Below are 19,695 nucleotides of genomic sequence, written 5' to 3' on the forward strand. Positions count from 1 at the left end.
TCCATTCCAGCCATTACTATGAGCTTGTCCTCCCCAATTAAGGTGCGACCTGTGGTTGTCATGAACTATCAATACAGACAATGGCACAACCACACACTGCAAAAAGTTACATCTAAGCAAGCCTATATATTGTATTGAATAATAATTCACATATATATATATATATATACACACATACATACAGTACCAGTAAGAAGTACGGATACCTACTCATTCCGTTCTGCAGCGATACGCCATCCCATCTGTTTTGCACATATCATTTGTTTTTCAACAGGACAATGACCCAAAACACACCTACATGTTGTGTAAGAGCTATTTAACCAAGAAGGAGAGTGATGGAGTGCTGCATCAGATGACCTGGCCTCCAATCACCTGACCTCGACCCAATTGTGAGAGACCGCAGAGTGAAGGAAAAGCAGCCAACAAGTGCTCAGCATATGTGGGAACTCCTTCAAGATTGTTGGAAAAGCATTTCTCGAGGAGCTGGTTGAGAGAATGCCAAGTGTATGCAAAGCTGTCATCAAGGCAAAGGAAAGGGTGGCGACTTTGAAGAATCTGAAATGAACAATGTATTTTGATTTGTTTAACAGTTTTTTTGGGGGGGGGTTACGACATTCAGTTGAAGTCATAAGCTTACATACTTAAATTGGAGTAATTAAAACAAGTTTTTCAACCACTCCACAAATTTCTTATAAACAAACTATAGTTTTGGCAAGTCAGTTAGGACATCTACTTTGCATTTTTCAAACAATTGTTTACAGATTATTTCACTTATAATTCACTGTATCACAATTCCAGTGGGTCAGAAGTTTACATACACTAAGTTGACTGTGCCTTTGAACAGCTTGGAAAATTCCAGAAAATTATGTCATGGCTTTAGAAGCTTCTAATAGGCTAATTGACATAATTGCGTCAATTGGAGGTGTACCTGTGGATTTATTTCAAGGCTTACCTTCAAACTCTGTGCCTCTTTGCTTGACATCAAGGGAAAATAAAAATAAACCAGCCAAGATCTCAGAATAAAACATTGTAGACCTCCACAAGTCTGCTTCAACCTAAGGAGCAATTTCCAAACACCTGAAGGTACCATGTTCATCTATACAAACAATAGTGCGCAAGTATAAACACCATGGACCATGCAGCCGTCATACCGCTCAGGAAGGAGACGCGTTCTGTCTCCTAGAGATGAACGTACTTTGGTGCGAAAAGTGAAAATCAATCCCAGACCAACAGCAAAGGACCTTGTGAAGATGCTGGAGGAAACGGGTACAAAAGTATCTATATTCACAGTAAAACGAGTCCTCTATCGGCAAAACCTGAAAGGCTGCTTTGCTGAAGGAGGGACTGGTGCACTTCACAAAATAGATGGCATCATGAGGATGGCAACTTATGTGGATGTATTGAAGCAACATCTCAAGACATCAGTCAGGAATGTAAAGCTTGGTTGCAAACGGGTCTTCCAAATGGACAATGACCCCAAGCAAACTTCCAAAGTTGTGGCAAAATGGCTTAAGGACAACAAAGTCATGGTGTTGGGAGTGGCCATCACAAAGCCCTGACCTCAATCCTATAGAAAATGTGTGGGCAGAACTGAAAAAGCGTGTGCGAGCAAGGAGGCCTACAAACCTTACTCAGTTACACCAGCTCTGTCAGGAGGAATGGGCCAAAATTCACTCAATTTATGGTGGGAAGCATGTGGAAAGCTACCCGAAACATTTGACCCAAGTTAAAAATTAAAAATAAATGGCAAATGCTACCAAATACAAATTGAATGTATGTAAACTGCTGACCCACTGGGAATGTGATGAAAGAAATAAAAGCTGAAATAAATCATTCTCTCTACTATTATTCTGACATTTCTGATTCTTAAAATAAAGTGGTGATCCTACTGGACCTAAAACAGGGAAAATTTACTAGGATTAAATGTCAGGAAGTGTGAAAAACTGAGTTTAAATGTATTTGGCTAAGGTGTATGTAAACTTCCGACTTCAACTGTATGTGTTATTTCATAGTTTTGATTTCTTCACCATTCTACAATGTAAAAAATGGTAAAATAAGAAAAACCCTTGAATGAGTAGGTGTCCAAACTTGACTGATACTGTGTGTGTGTGTGTATGTATGTATGTATGTATGTATGTATGTATGTATGTATGTATGTATGTATATATATATATATATATATATATATATATATATATATACCCACAGTTTAGACATAGTTAATGTTGTACATGACTATTGTGGCTGGAAACGGCAGATTTATGGAATATCTACATAGGCGTACAGAGGCCCATTATCAGCAACCATCACTCCTGTGTTCCAATGTCATGTTGTGTTAGCCTTTTAAAATGATAAACTTGGATTAGCTAACTGATCATTAGAAAACCTGTTTGCAATTACCTTAGCACGGCTGAAAACTGTTGTGCTAATTAAAGAAGCAATACAATTGGCCATCTTTAGACTAGTTGAGTATCTGGAGCATCAGCATTTTGTGGGTTTGATTACAGACTCAAAATGGCCAGAAACAAAGTCCTTTCTTCTGAAACTCGTCAGTCTATTCTTGTTCTGAGAAATGAAGGCTATTCCATGTGAGAAATTGCCAAGAAACTGAAGATCTTGTACAACGTTGTGTACTACTCCCTTCACAGAACAGTGTAATCTGGCTCTAACCAGAATAGAAAGAGTGTGAGGCCCAACTGAGCAAGAGTGTCTAGTTTGAGAAACAGACGCCGCACAAGTCCTCAACTGACAGCTTCATTAAATAGTACCCGCAAAACACCAGTCTCAACGTCATCAGTGAAGAGGCAATTCCGTGATGCTGGCCTTCTAGACAGAGTTCCTCTGTCCAGTGTCTGTGTTCTTTTGTCCATCTTAATCTTTTCTTTTTATTGGCCAGTCTGAGATCTGTTTTTTTCTTTGCAAATCTACCTTGAAGGCCAACATCCTGGAGTCGCCTCTTCATTGTAGACGTTGAGATTGGTGTTTGGGCCGATCAATAATTTTCTAAGCTGTAAATAAGTTGGTAAACAGTCTATAATAGCACTAAAACACCTCTGGGGTTTGTGGTATATGGCTAATGTACCACGGCTTAGGGCTGTATCTGGGCACTTTGAGTTGCGTCGTTTATAAGAACAGCCCTTAGTCGTTGTATATTGGCCATATATTATACAAACCCCTGAGGTGCCTTATTGCGTAAATATAAGATATTAACTGTAGACTTGTTAAGATTTCCCTTTTTGCAATGCACAGGGGAGGCTCTTTGAATCACCAACATCATCCTTCCATCCTCAGGACCGTATACTAACCAGGTACATATACATATCAGTCACCCCCTTCATACAGCCATATCACAATGCAACACCCATGTGTTACAAATACCCATGGTTTATTTTCAAGTCCTACCATAGACTTGGACTACTTACGTGTGTCCCAAACTCTGAGAAGCTGTATATAATATAAATAATTTAATACATTCAATTGAATCCATTTTGAATATGTTATATTGACTTACAATTATAATTTATTTAGCAGAACCTTTGCTTCCATATTTTGGCAATAACAAACCTTTTGAAAGACAAGGCTGAGAATCAACTCTCATGCTGTTATTTTACTGAATGGTGTTTTTCACTAAGGAGGGGGGAAAACAACAGATCTCTTGCACAAGCAGGTTGAAGGGAGCGGGCCTTTTATGTTTCTATTTTTATTTAACCAGGTAAGTTGACTGAGAACCCGTTCTCATTTGCAGCAACAACCTGGGGAATAATTACAGCGGATGAATGAGACAATTGTAAGCTGGGGATGATTAGGAGGCCAGAATGATGTGATGGTATGAGGGCCAGAATGGGAATTTAGCCAGGACACCAGGGTTAACGTCCCATCCGAAAGACTGCATCCTACACAGGGTAATGTCCCCAATCACTGCCCTGGGGCTTTGGGATATATATTTTTAGACCAAAGGAAAGGGTGCCTCCTGCTGGCCCTCCAACACCACTTCCAGCAGCATCTGGTCTCCCATCCAGGGACCAACCAAGACCAACCCTGCTTAGCTTCAGAAGCAAACTAGTAGTGGGAATGTAGGGTGGTATGCTGCTTTGGTACAATCTTCAACTGTATCTCAAGAAAGTCTTGCAATAACTCTTGCGAGAGGAGAGAGCTTGTTAAGCATTTTTCGAGAATGACCGTAATTAATCATGATTTGTTAACTAGCCAAGGCCCTATTACTTTTTGCACAGCATGCAATCAGTTAATTCTCACTCCGGGATTATTGTACAGCCTGGCAGTGGAACAGCTGTTACATTCACTCTGAATTTGAATCTGAATAATAAAAGCTTTTTGACGAAGCTGAATATTTTTTCTTCTTGCAGTCCATTTGATATGAAGGCACACCATCCTAATAATTACTTGACGTTAGACTAGGATTTTTGCACGGATACATTTCTGAGATTTGGTATTCAATGACGTGACAAGTCATTAGACCCACTAGTTCTGACTATATACCATGCAGTCAAAAAATATTCAGACCCCTTTTCCACATTTTGATAAATTACAGCCATATTCTAAAATTGATTACATTCTGTTTTGCCCTCATCAATCTACATACAATACTCCATAATGACAAAGCAAAAACTGGTGTTTTGAATATTTTGCAAAAAATGAATCAAATAAAATCTAAAATAGGGCATTTACATAAGTATTCAGACCCTTTACTCAGTTCTTTGTTAAAGCACCTTTGGCAGTGATTACAGCCTCAGGTCGTCTTAGGTATGACGCTACAAGCTTGGAATACCTGTATTTGGGGAGTTTCCCTCATTCTTCTTCTCAAGTTCTGTCAGGTTGGATGGGGAACGTCGCTACACAGCTATTTTCAGGTCTCTCCAGAGATGTTCGATCGGGTTCAAGTCCGGGCTCTGGCTGGGCCACTCAAAGACATTCAGAGACTTGTCCCGAAGCCTCACCTGCGTTGACTTGGCTGTGTGCTTAGGGTCGTTGTCCTGTTAGAAGGTGAACTTTCGTTCCAGTCTGAGATCCTGAGCTTTCTGGAGCAGGTTTTCATCAAGGAACTCTGTACTTGGTTCCGTTCATCTTTCCTTCATTCCCGACTGGTCTCACAGTCCCTGCCTCTTAAAAACATCCCCACAGCATGATGATGCCACCACCATGCTTCACCATCAGGATGGTGCCAGGTTTCCTACAGATGTGACGCTTGGCTTCAGGCCAAAGAGTTCAATCTTGGTTTTACTAGACCAGATAATATTCTTTTCTCATGGTCTGAGAGTCCTTTAGGTGCTTTTTTTGCAAACTCCAGGCTGTCCTGTGCCTTTTACTGAGGAGTGGTTTCTGTCTGGGCAATGCCATAAACGCCTGATTGGTGGAGTGCTCCAAAGATGGTTATCCTTCTGGAAGGTTCTCCCATTGCCACAGAGGAAATCTGGAGAGTGGCCATTGGGTTGTTGATCACCTCCCTGACCAAGGTCCTTCTCCCCCCGATTGCTCAGATTGGCGGGGCGATCAGCTTTAAGAAGAGTCTTGTTGGATCCAAACATCTTCCATTTAAGGACGATGGAGGCCACTGTGTTCTTGGAGACCTTCAATGCCACAGAAATGTTTTGGTACCCTTCCTGTCCCGGAGCTCTACGGAAAATTACTTCAACCTCATGGCTTGGTTTTTGCTCTGACATGAACTGTCAACTGTGGGAACATATATAGACTGGTGTGTGCCTTTCCAAATCATGTCCAATCAATTTAATTTACCACAGGTGGTCTCCAAACAAGTTGTAGAAACATCTCAAGGATGATCAATGGAAACAGGATGCACCTGAGTTCAATTTTGAGTCTCATAGCAAAGGGTCTGGATACTTATGTAAATAAGGTATCTGTTTTTATTTTTAATAGATTTGGAAAAATATGTATAAACCTGTTTTTGCTATGTCATTATGGGGTTTTGTGTATAGATAGAAGATGATTTATTTTTATCTGTGTTAGATAACAAAATGTGAAAAAAGTCAAGGGGTCTGAATACTTTCCGAATGCACTAAACCTACACACATTATTCATAATAATTTTATGATTCTAATCAATTCCATACAATTATATGGTGTCAGGGTGGAATATTCTAATCATTCATTTAAACATGTAAATTCCATCAACACTTATCTACGTTGTTATGGTAATGTGCTGGTGCAGACTTGCTGTGCACATGTAAGCCTCCAAGACAAACTCATCAGAGAAGTAGCTGATGATTGGGAAACAATAACAAACTTTGGGGCATGAGGATTGGGTGAGGGACCAATTGTCACATTGTCCAAGGTGGGTTTGTGTTATGATAAACTATGCATTTTCTGTCCAGATAAATATGGTGATATAGCATTGAAAAAGACCTACCACTGACCAAATGTCTCTTTCAAATGTTTCATCCCTTAGGCCATCTGGTGCATGGAGGCACCCAGGATCCCAGACCCCGTGACCCAAAGCCCTGACTCCTGCACATCCATCCCTGTAGCCATTTTGATTACCTTTTTATTATCTGTGCCCCACTTTACAGACAACACCCCATCCAACAACTATGATCTGATAACCCTTTTTAGCAGCAATGGTGTAATGCGTTTGGCCCTAACCACTGCTCCATAATTGCTGTCCGTCAACCTCCTTCTCCTCATGGTGTGCCAGTTTGGGTTGGTGCGCTGTCCAACTGTTGCCTCCCGTATAGCCTCTTGCTGCTCAGATTACAGCACCAAAGGCACACTTTTTTTGAAGTCCTGAATGGCATGAAGCTTGGTACCAGTGATGTATTGGGCTTTACCCACAACCCTTTGTAGTGATTTGCGATCGGAGGCCGAACAGTTGCCATAACAGGCAGTGATGCAACCAGTCAGGATGCTCTCGATGGTGCAGCTATAGAAGTTTTTGAGGATCTGAGGACCATTGCCAAATCTTTTCTGTTTCCTGAGGGGGAATAGGCTTTGTCATGCCCTCTTCACAACTGCCTTGGTGTGTTTGGACCATGATAGTTTGTTTTTACGAACACTTAGGAACTTGAAGCTCTCAACATGCTCCACTACACCCCTGTTGATGAGAATGGGGGCATGCTCGGTCCTCCTTTTCATGTAGTCCACAATAATCTCCTTTGTCTTGATCACTTAGAGAGAACCTGCACCGGAGACGGTTCGTTAGCCACTGAAGATCCTCCTCTGTGTGCTCTTGGGACAGAGACTTGTAGTCTTTGGCCGTTTCTCCATTAACTGCACCTGGTTGGGCATGGCTGGCTTCCTCCACTTGCATTCCCCACCGTGCATCCGATATTGTAATCCGATGCATGGCTAAACTTGTGACCTTCATGGGGGCATTTGCATGTGGGAATCACCTGGTCACCTATAGATACAGTGCCTTGCGAAAGTATTCGCCGCCCTTGAACTTTGCGACCTTTTGCCACATTTCAGGATTCAAACATATACAACTGTATTTTTTTGTGAAGAATCAACAACAAGTGGGACACAATCATGAAGTGGAACGACATTTATTGGATATTTCAAACTTTTTTAACAAATCAAAAACTGAAAAATTATAATAAATGATGTGTGTAGTATTAGTCAGAATATGGGTAAAACAATATATCTGTACAATATGTCTCTATATTATCTTAAACACAGACTGTCTGAGCTAAATTTGGTGCCAACCTTGGCTAGGGGCCACTGAGAGATTTGGGAGAGGGCAGGGAGTACATCTCACAGCCTCCCTAATCTTGGGGGAGGACAGGGAGTGCTTCTCACGGTCCCATAATCTTTGTCGGCTGGGTAATGATACAGTATGTGTTTGGGATACCTACTGTTTGTGTAGAAGTATGTGCGCCGCTATAAAATGGATGTCTTTGTATTGTGGACTTCAGAACGTTCTCGTGAATAAACATTTGACTATTGTAGGCTGGGCCTCTGTCTGTTTTGAATCTCAGATTTTTTGAATCTTTTAGTCAAGCATTTGCCCTCAACATGGATCCTGTTTCTCTCTCTCTTCTGTGAGATGTATCTCACACTCTCTGAACCTTCTTGTGGTGCAGGAATGGTGGGATGTTTACAGTGACTCCTGCAGGCCTCAAGCTCTCGACCAAGAAGCCTTTGCCTACTAAAATCATATCTCCAGACATGAAGATCTTCTCAAACTCTGACTTCTGGACAATGGCTTTGTCTGACACAGATCCTGCATGCAGATCACGGCAGTATGTTATCACAGCATTAGGTGCAACTCCCAGGAACAGCTTGATGGAGTTCATTGAACGGTACACAGAGAATATTTGCTTCTGCAGATCCATCTGAGTCGCAACTTCAACGTCAGTACTGTCAATGACCATTCTGAAGTTTTTGCTGGAACCCTGAAAAAACACAGGCAAGCACGTTAGGTTCTTCTGACTTGGAACAGTCTTCATGATGCTATTGAAAAAAGCTTGTGGATCATGTGAATGAAAGGTAACATTGCTGACAGTGTTTGCACAACACCTGAGGCAGGTGCAAGTTGGTGGAACTGTGACGCAACTTCATAAACGCCATAAACACTTAATCCTCAAATGGTTGCACCTCGACCCCCTACTTGGTAAAGTAGACAACGCAGTCCTTGCAACATTCCAGGTATTCAACAACGATGTTGGACATGTCTTTGTCTGGAAGTACTTCATCAGTCAGCTGTGATGCTAAATACCTGTTGCGGGTATACAGCTGATTCTCATGTAGAACATTGAACTGCGTTAATTTTTCCTCAAGATGCAACACAGTGAGAACATTTTGCAACTGTGAAGACAGCAGCCTCCTACATCCTTCAGCGGCCAAGGAACCTGGAACTTTTTCTGCCGTGGTTGATGTTTCTGGATCCTCCTCTTCTGCCATGGTGGATGAGTTATCTTTTCTGGTAAATACATGGCCATTTCTCTTTCCCAAAAGAAAATGTCGGCTGCAAACCCACCTGTTGACACTGGGTTTCCAGTTCACCTGTATGAAAGACAAAAGTAAATATTACTAGCTTGCTTGATTACTAAAAATGGGAACATCTACAGTTGAAGTCGGAAGTTTACATACACCTTAGCCAAATACATTTCAACTCAGTTGTTCACAATTCCTGACATTTAATCCTAGTAAAATTGCCTGTCTTAGGTCAGTTAGGATCACCACTTTATGTTAAGAATGTGAAATGTCAGAACAATAGTAAAGAGAATGATTAATGTTTTGGGTAGACTTCCACAAGCTTCCCACAATAAATTGGGTGAATTTTGGCCCATTCCTCCTGACAGAGCTGGTGTAACGGAGTCAGGTTTTTAGGCCTCCTTGCTCGCACACACTGTTTTTCAGTCTCTCGGTCCCTGCTTTGATGCACCTGTACTGACCTCGCCTTCTGGATGATAGCGGGGTGAACAGGCAGTGGCTCAGGTGGTTGTTGTCCTTGATGATCTTTATGGCCTTTCTGTGACATCAGGTGGTGTAGGTGTCCTGGAGGGCAGGTAGTTTGCCCCCGGTGATGCGTTGTGCAGACCTCACTACCCTCTGGAGAGCCTTAAGGTTGTGGGCAGAGCAGTTGCCATACCAGGCGGTGATACAGCCTGACAGGATGCTCTCGATTGTGCATCTATAGAAGTTTGTGAGTGCTTTTGGTGGCAAGCCAAATTTCTTCAGCCTCCTGAGGTTGAAGAGGCGCTGCTGCACCTTCTTCAAAACACTGTCTGTGTGGATGGACCAATTCAGTTTGTCCGTGATGTGTACGCCGAGGAACTTGAAACTTACGACCCTCTCCACTACTGTCCCGTTGGTGTGGATAGTGGGGTGCTCCCTCTGCTGTTTCCTGAAGTCCACAATCATCTATTTTGTTTTGTTGATGTTGAGTGTTAGGTTATTTTTCTGACACCACACTCCGAGGGCCCTCACCTCCCTGTAGGCCGTCTCATCGCTGTTGGTAATCAAGCCTTCCACTGTAGTGTCGTCCGCAAACTTGATGATTAAGTTAGAGGCGTGTATGGCCATGCAGTAGTGGGTGAACAGGCAGTACAGGATAGGGCTCAGAACGCACCCTTGTGGGGCCCCAGTGTTGAGGATCAGCGGGGTGGAGATGTTGTTACCTACCCTCACCACCTGGGGGCGGCCTGTCAGGAAGTCCAGTACCCAGTTGCACAGGGCGGGGTCGAGACCCAGGTTCTCGAGCTTGATGACGGGTTTGGAGGGAACTATGGTGTTAAATGCTGAGCTGTAGTCGATGAACAGCATTCTCAAATAGGTATTTCTCTTGTCCAGATGGGTTGGGGCAGTGTGCAGTGTGGATGTGATTACGTCGTCTGTGGACCTATTGGGGAAGTAAGCAAATGGGAATGGGTCTAGGGTGTCAGGTAGGGTGGAGGTGATATGGTCCTTGACTATTCTCTCAAAGCACTTCATGATGACGGAAGTGATTGCTACGGGGCGGTAGTCGTTTATCTCAGTTACCTTGGCTTTCTTAGGAACAGGAACAATGGCGGCCCTCTTGAAGCATGTTGGAACAGCAGACTGGGATAAGGATTGATTGAATATGTCCGTAAACACACCAGCTGGTCTGCATTTTAGTTTCTTTGTGATGTGGATGCCAAGGAACTTGAAGCTCTCAACCTGCTCCACTACATCTCCGTCGATGAGAATGGAGGCATGCTCGGTCCTCCTTTTCCTGTAGTCCACGATCATCTCCTTTGTCTTGATCACGTTGAGGGTGAGTTTGTTGTCCTTGCACCACATGGTCAGGTCTGACCACCTCCTTATAGGCTGTCTCATCATTGTCGGTGATCAGGCCTACCACTGTTGTTATCAGCAAACCTAATGATGTTGTTGGAGTTGTGCCTGACCGTGCAGTCATGAGTAAACAGGGAGTACAGGAGGGGACTGAGCACGCACACCTGAGGGGCCCCTTTGTTGATGATCAGTGTGGCGGATGTGTTGTTAACTACCCTTACCACCTGGGGCGGCCCGTCAGGAAGTCCAGGATCCAGTTATAGAGGGAGGTGTTTAGTCCCCGGGTCCTTAACCTCGCTGGTATATTTAGGACAGTAGCGTCCCACCCCGCAACAGCCAGTGAAAGTGCAGGGCGCCAAATTCGAAACAACAAAAATCTCATAATTAAAATTCCTCAAGCATACAAGTATTTTACACCATTTTAAAAATAAAATTCTCGTTAATCCCTCCAGTGTCTGATTTCAAAAAGGCTTTACAGCGAAAGCACCACAAACAATTATGTTAGGTCAGAGCCAAGTCACAGAAAAACACAGCCATTTTTCCAGCCAAAGAGAGGAGTCAGAATAATCAGAAATAGAGATCGCTAAAGGGGCCTCTCAGGTGGGGCCTCCCACAGTGGTTAAGGGCTGTGCCATTAAGGGCTGTGCCACCAGAGACCTCTGGGTTCATGCCCAGGCTCTGTCGCGATTGGCCTAGTGTCGTCTGGGTTAGGGAGGGTTTGACCGGTTGGGATATCCCTGTTACATAGCGCACCAGCGACTCCTGTGGCGGGCCAGGCGCAGTGCACGCTAACCAAGGTCACCAGGTGCACGGTATTTCCTCCGACACATTGGTGCAGCTGGCTTCTGGATGGATGCACGCTGTGTTAAGAAGCAGTGCGGCTTGGTTAAGTTGTGTTTCGGAGGACGCATGACTTTCGACCTTCGTCTCTCCCGAGCCCGTACGAGAGTTGTAGCGATGAGACAAGATAGTATCTACTAACATTTGGATACCACGAAATTGGGGAGAAAAGGGGGGGGAAATAAAACATTTAAAAAGCGAATCACTAACCTTTGATGATCTTCATCAGATGACACTCATAAGACTTCATGTTACACAATACATATCTGTTTTGTTCGATAAAGTTCATATTTATATAAAAAGAAATCTCAGTTTACATTGGCGCATTATGTTCAGTAGTTCCAAAAACATCCGGTGATTTTGCAGAGAGCCACATCAATTCACAGTATTAAACATTGATAAAAGATACAACTATTGTACATGGAACTTTAGATAAACATTAGTCAGAAATAGCATTATAAATATTCCCTTAACTTTGATGATCTTCATCAGAATGCACTCCCAGGAATCCCAGTTCCACAATAAATGTTTGTTTTGTTCGATAATGTCCATCATTTATGTCCAAATAGCTACTTTTGTTAGCACATTTTGTAAACAAATCCAAAGTCACGAAGCGCGTTCACTGGGAGCAGACGAAATGTCAAAAAGTTCCGTTACAGTCCGTAGAAACATGTCAATCGATGTATAGAATCAATCTTTAGGATGTTTTTATTTAACATAAATCTTCAATAATGTTCCAACCGGAGAATTCCTTTGTCTGTAGAAAAGCAATGAAACGCGAGCTAACTCTCATGACCGCACGTCACGAGTCCGTGGCACTCTGCCAGACCATTGACTCAAAGAGCCCTTATGAGCCCCTCCTTCACAGTAGAAGCCTCAAACAAGTTTCTAAAGAGGATATACCAGAGAGGATCTTGTTTGTTTACAAATTACAGTCTATATATACCTCATCTACATAAGGAGCTATATACCCCCTTCTAGGGGGAGGTAACCTACTGAACAAAAATATAAACGCAACATGCAACAATGAACTATTTTACTGATTTAAAGTTCATATAAAGATATCTGTCAATTGAAATAAATTCTTTAGGTCCTAATCTATGGTTTTCATGACTGGGCAGGGGAGCAGCCCAAAAAAGGCTGCTTTTAGAGACGGAAACATTCCTCAGTGTCATCAGCTGTCCGGGTGGCTGGTCTCAGACAATCCTACAGGTGAAGAAGTCGGATGTGAATGACCTTGGACATGAATGACCTTGGACATGAATTCTCTAAAATGACATTAAAATGACCAATTGCCTGCTCCCTCAAAACTTGAGACATCTGTGACATTGTGTTGTGACAAAACTGCACATTTTAAAGTGGCCTTTTATTGGCCCTAGCATGAGTGGCAGCTGTGTAATAATCATGCTGCTTAATCAGCTTCTTGATATACCACACCCGTGGATGGATTATCTTATCAAATGAGAAATGCTTAAGAACAGGGATGTAGAACAAATGTGTGCACAAAATTTGAGAGAAATTTGCTTTTTTGAACGTACGGAAATGTTCTTACATCATTTATTGCATCTCATGAAACATGGGCCCGACACTTTACTTGTTGCATTATTTTTCTTTAGTATCTATATAAAAAAAGATAGGTAATTGGCTCAACTTCCTTAGGTTCTAAGCAGTTCTCACAGCCTTTATGTCTAAGATAGTGGAGACAGGAAGTCTGAAGTTATCTCCACTCTGCGGTCCCTTGTTTATTTTTTTTGCCATGGCGACCTTGTCGCAGACACAACCCCACTTTTTAGCCCCCTTTTTTTAGAAGAAAGATATTTATTTCGTCTACATATTTCATTTAAACTCTTAACTTAGAAATCAAATTAGTTTAGAATGGTAAAGGACATATATAAACTGTTTGTCATAAAATATGGTGTCAGGCTCTATGTAATTCTGCACTTCCTGCGCAGAAAGGCTACTCTATTACAGTAACGAAATGATTTGAAATGACTTATTTCCGAGCCTGATCTTAACACCCACCATGGACGCCCAATAGATTTGGCTGATATCAGACAAATTAAAGGAAAAGAAAACCTACACCAACTTAGGCAAGAGAGTGCAAATAAACGTGGCACAAACCAAACAGGTGAGACAAGAGGATGGTGTAACACATCCTGACCTACGTGGATGACACCAATCAAGGCAAGCAACACCCGAAGAGAACCAACCTTGAAATCCAAAACAAAATCCAAAACGAAATTGAACCGAACCCCAAAGCGTATAACAAGAGGATGTTTAAGAACATATATTGAACATTTTATTTCAAAACAGTGAAACTGTTGTAATATTGGGATGTGTAACTTCAGACACACTCTCTGGTGAATAAAATAATGTTTTTTATTCATTAAAAAAAAAGAAAACATAAGCATTTCCTGGCAGTGACTTTTCTACCAAAACCAAAGTGTGGTTAAATGATTAAAGACTGCAGCACCGGAAGCAGTTAAAGGTTATACATTTCTACCTCAATCACATACTGTATCAGCAGTAATAAAGGAATGAAAATCAACTGGAGAAACTGGCTGGTAGATCTCCTAGTTTTATGATTCGTTTGTGGTCCCACATTATCAGTCTTTCTCAAGTCAGTTGTTGTGAACTATATGTTTGTTATATTTCCTTTGACATCCTGTGTTTTCTGCTTAGTCTTTTACCGTTGATATGTTCTAGGCTATTATGAGACCTTAAGGGAACATTCACCCATTTTGAATGTCATATCATTTTTGTGCATTTCTGAACGATCTATCGATTCCTGTGTTCATTTCATGTTTTCATGTGTATCTGACCTGTTTGCTGTTCAAGCAGGCAGGAATACAAAACTCGTCATACCTGCTGTATTTCTGCCTGCTTGAAAGGTAATAGCTCAGATACACATGAAAACAACATTAAATGACAACGGGAATCGATATAACATCACAGAAAAATACAACAATAAATCTGTTGATTGATGATCTTCTGTTATCACTTTCATAATTAGCCTACATGGTATCTGTAATGCTGACTGTTCAGATTTACAGTCGTGTCCTTTTCCCCATCCAGTTTATTCAATTACTATCTTCAGGGCATCAGATTAGTTAAATTAACTTCAAAAATGTATATTTTCAACACTGACTCACTCACTCACTCACTCACTCACTCACTCACTCACTCACTCACTCACTCACTCACTCACTCACTCACTCACTCACTCACTCACTCACTCACTCACTCACTCACTCACTCACTCACTCACTCACTCACTCACTCACTCACTCACTCACTCCCGTCACTATGGCACCATAGACAGGTTGGTTGTTTAGCAACAAAACAGATGTGCAAAAATATGGAGCAAAACAGAACGGGGTTGGTTTAGATTGTTGACAACATGTAAACTATGTTTAGTCTCCAATGTTTATTGAAAACATAAAAAAGTTGCACAATGAACACTTGTTCTCTCACAAATACATTGTTACAGTTGTTGGTTAGTAAGCAAGCACATTTTGCCATATTAGCATAAATATGACATCAGTCAAAATACCTAAAAACAAGACATGGAATCAAGAACAAGATAAAACTAGCTGAAATTAGCCACTTACTATTCCCCAAATGGCAGTTTCTTTTCATTGTTGCTAGCCATCCAGAATCACAACAACACACGGCCTTCTGCCACATTGTACACATCGCTTTTGTGACGTTCTCAGCTAACCTGTGTATATCTCTGCACAGCAACGGAATAATTAATGACATTACTATGAATGGAATAAGGATTTTCAGAGAACCTGGGGGTGTTCTCTTCTATAACAGAATCCCAGACCTCCACACGCACTTCAAGTCCTCAGATCTGATTGTTCACATAGAACAGTCATATGAACTGGTTGTCAAAACTAGTCGAGTGGCGTGGCCAAGGCATCATGTAACGCACCCTCTTCCAGAAGCTTGAGTTGGGCAGCATCGACCCACGCCTTCCCTCATGCCACATTAAGGGGGCATTCTTGCGGACCAGGTGCTGCAGGCCGGGGGGTAGGTGTGTGTAGCCACCCTCCCCCATGTCCCCCAGCTGGATGAGGATGACGTTCATCTCACTGTGGACCAGAGCCTGGTAGAGCCCCACCTGACACTCATAGTCCTCCGCTGTGGTCAACAAAGACGTGTAGCCACATGACCCTTGACCTCCTGAGCCTGACAATGTGCTTGAGCTGGGGGTCAGGATGACAATGAGCCTCCTGCTCAGCTGCATGCAGGCCTCCACCAACTCCAAGCGGTCTGGGGACAACAGAATAGAGAGAAGTGGGAGAAGTTAACTTTTGACTTTAGAAATGTATATTTCTGTTACATTTGCTTCTTAGAGGGTAGGACACTGTCTGAAAGAACCAACCTTCTCCAGGTAAGTCGTCTCTGCCGTGGATGAAAAGTCTAAAGCCACACTTCTGCTCCAGGACAGTGGGCAGAACAATGCTCACAAAGTGATACACTTTCTCCTCCCTTTCCTTGTCTACGCCATCCATCTGGTAGACAACGTAAGCATCATATACCTTCCCATCTGAAAACACAGACAAAGAGGTTTCTGTCAAACCTCAGCAGGAAAGGAGTAGATTGTAGAGATTTTATTAAATTCTAGTTGAACTGAAATTTAGTTATTTTATAATAAATGGGCCACTACTTCTACTCTTGCAGTGGGATTGACCCCAGCCGGGACCTGTTGAGAAGGGCCTACTGCAGACAACTGCACTGCACATTTGGTGGGCCATGCTTCAGTGTGGTGACTAAGAACTAAATGTAGTAATATGTTTATATGGTATCCAATACTATATAGATCATGTAGGCTTAATAAGCATTTCTGTACAATTAAATATCTTTGTGAAATAGCATCATTACACTTCAGTGGGTGGCTAGATGTTCTTACCCTCAGATCGACCACAGCATTTGAAAACTCCACGGAAGAGGAGTGCCAGATCGATGTCAAAGACTTTGATGGCCACAGCAGCTAGCAAGAAGAAGAGCAGTAGCACCACACATAGACCCATAAACATAAACCCTGTTGGGGGGGGGGGGGACAGGGAGAACACAACACCAAGAAAGTTACAGAGTTTGCATGTGTGATTTTGTGTGTTTGTGTGACGTGTGTCTGTGTGATGTTTGTTTTAGAGTGTGTGCACTAACGTCTTAGCTTGAGAGTAACCACTGCATAATCCCATTTCTGGTCGTTCATTGCAACACATGTGAACTTTGACTGGAGGTCCCTCATAGTCACTGTGTTTATGGTCAGGATAGCTGTGAAGATACTCCGCATTGAAGATACCTCCACATCGCTACAGTAACACACACACACAAAACATTCACACAGCAAATTCTCAACAGTGAATCTGGGGTCTTGTTTTCAAGGAAATGTGGTAATTCTGTTACCTTGTTCTCAAAAACAATTGTGTGTGTGCTTGTGTGTATGCATGAATCCATGTGTGTGTGTGTGCATGTGTGTACATACCTGGTGGTGTTCACCGAGTAGCCTTGCTGCTGCGAGCCCACTTTCATTCCATTTATCTCCCACCACACGTGACAGTTGTCTTCAATGTTCTGCCCACAAAACGCTTCACACCTCAACTTCTTAGTGGTGTCTATGAAGAACAAGAGATACTATGAAGACAGAGAGATATACCGGGCAAACCAAACCAAGCACAACACAAGTATTTGAGCCAGGTTTGATCCCTACACAGGTCAGTGGTCTCTGTGCTTCCGTTTCTAGGCAGGTTGATCTGAGGAGGATGCGAGGCAGAGGGAGCTGAAGGAGACAAAACACACAGTTTAGTCAGAAAGATACTTTTGGATACATTCAAAACGTTGTTATTGATGATTGTTGCTGCCACAAAGACCACATGTGATATGAGGGTCACTTTTGATGTTTTTGATTCTGTTTGTTTTATATAAATGGAGCCTAATGTAACTAGTGGAGCCTAATAACCCGCTGTAATGTAGCCTAGAGTTTCCATGTTTGCTGACCCTGCTGCCATCTTGGATGAGGTTTCAGCAAAGCTCAAATCAAATAATTAAACTGCTGAGAGGATTGACAGAGCTGTCATCAAGTCACAACCTACATACCTTGGATCTTTAGTCTCCTGGATGCAGAAGTGTTGAGAACCGTCCCATTGTGCTCCCACGTGCACAAGGGACGGTATGAAAGAGCCCCAGTAAGCCAGCCCTCCTCCTCACCTCAGTCTCCATCGAAAACCTCTCATTCATGACAAGGTAACCACGTTCACTCCCCTCCCTGTTTCCTGCCACCATTTCATCTATCTTCCTCAGCAGCTCTGGGACCTGAGTGACATCAAATCAAATCAAATCCAATTTTATTTGTCACATACACATGGTTAGCAGATGTTAATGCGAGTGTAGCGAAATGCTTGTGCTTCTAGTTCGGACAATGCAGTAATAACCAACAAGTAATATGACTAACAATTCCAAAACTACTGTCTTATACACAGTGTAAGGGGATAAAGAATATGTACATAAGGATATATGAATGAGTGATGGTACAGAGCAGCATAGGCAAGATACAGTAGATGGTATCGAGTACAGAATATACATATGAGATGAGTATGTAAACAAAGTGGCATAGTTAAAGTGGCTAGTGATACATGTGTTACATAAGGATGCAGTCGATGATATAGAGTACAGTATATACGTATGCATATGAGATGAATAATGTAGGGTAAGTAACATTATATAAGGTAGCATTGTTTAAAGTGGCTAGTGATATATTTACATCATTTCCCATCAATTCCCATTATTAAAGTGGCTGGAGTTGAGTCAGTGTCAGTGTCAGTGTGTTGGCAGCAGCCACTCAATTTTAGTGGTGGCTGTTTAACAGTCTGATGGCCTTGAGATAGAAGCTGTTTTTCAGTCTCTGTCCCAGCTTTGATGCACCTGTACTGACCTCGCCTTCTGGATGATAGCGGGGTGAACAGGCAGTGGCTCAGGTGGTTGAAGTCCTTGATGATCTTTATGGCCTTCCTGTAACATCGGGTGGTGTAGGTGTCCTGGAGGGCAGGTAGTTTGCCCCCGGTGATGCGTTGTGCAGACCTCACTACCCTCTGGAGAGCCTTACGGTTGTGGGCGGAGCAGTTGCCATACCAGGCGGTGATACAGCCCGCCAGGATGCTCTCGATTGTGCATCTGTAGAAGTTTGTGAGTGCTTTTGGTGACAAGCCAAATTTCGTCAGCCTCCTGAGGTTGAAGAGGCGCTGCTGCGCCTTCTTCACGATGCTGTCTGTGTGAGTGGACCAATTCAGTTTGTCTGTGATGTGTATGCCGAGGAACTTAAAACTTGCTACCCTCTCCACTACTGTTCCATCGATGTGGATAGGGGGGTGTTCCCTCTGCTGTTTCCTGAAGTCCACAATCATCTCCTTAGTTTTGTTGACACTGAGTGTGAGGTTATTTTCCTGACACCACACTCCGAGGGCCCTCACCTCCTCCCTGTAGGCCGTCTCGTCGTTGTTGGTAATTAAGCCTACCACTGTTGTGTCGTCCGCAAACTTGATGATTGAGTTGGAGGCGTGCGTGGCCACGCAGTCGTGGGTGAACAGGGAGTACAGGAGAGGGCCCAGAACGCACCCTTGTGGGGCCCCAGTGTTGAGGATCAGTGGGGTGGAGATGTTGTTGCCTGGGAGCAAGACATCTTGGTCCGTGATTGGGCTGGATTTCTTCTTGTAGTCCGTGATTGACTGTAGACCCTGCCACATGTCTCTTGTGTCTGAGCCGTTGAATTGAGATTCTACTTTGTCTCTGTACTGACGCTTAGCTTGTTTGATAGCCTTGCGGAGGGAATAGCTGCACTGTTTGTATTCGGTCATGTTACCAGTCACCTTGCCCTGATTAAAAGCAGTGGTTCGCGCTTTCAGTTTCATGCGAATGCTGCCATCAATCCACGGCTTCTGGTTAGGGAATGTTTTAATCGTTGCTATGGGAACGACACCTTCAACGGACGTTCTAATGAACTCGCACACCGAATCAGCGTATTCGTCAATATTGTTATCTGACGCAATACGAAACATATCCCAGTCCACGTGATGGAAGCAGTCTTGGAGTGTGGAGTCAGCTTGGTCGGACCAGCGTTGGA

The 19,695-nt window shown here is 42.9% G+C and overlaps 1 protein-coding gene across 1 annotated transcript; it reads right to left on the reverse strand.

Annotated features, from left to right (window-relative positions):
• Positions 1-15,429: 15,429 nt before the first annotated feature.
• On the reverse strand, positions 15,430-17,739 carry LOC124044417 (interleukin-1 receptor-like 1; the record flags this gene model as incomplete). Its single annotated transcript, XM_046364058.1, has 7 exons — positions 15,430-15,845; positions 15,958-16,122; positions 16,486-16,617; positions 16,743-16,891; positions 17,065-17,194; positions 17,290-17,358; positions 17,676-17,739. Coding segments are annotated over 7 exons (1,110 nt in total), but the record flags the coding sequence as incomplete, so codon positions are not given.
• Positions 17,740-19,695: the final 1,956 nt, after the last annotated feature.

This window comes from Oncorhynchus gorbuscha, linkage group LG09 (genome assembly GCF_021184085.1).
Source record: "Oncorhynchus gorbuscha isolate QuinsamMale2020 ecotype Even-year linkage group LG09, OgorEven_v1.0, whole genome shotgun sequence".
In the NCBI taxonomy this organism is placed as follows: Eukaryota; Metazoa; Chordata; class Actinopteri; order Salmoniformes; family Salmonidae; genus Oncorhynchus; species Oncorhynchus gorbuscha.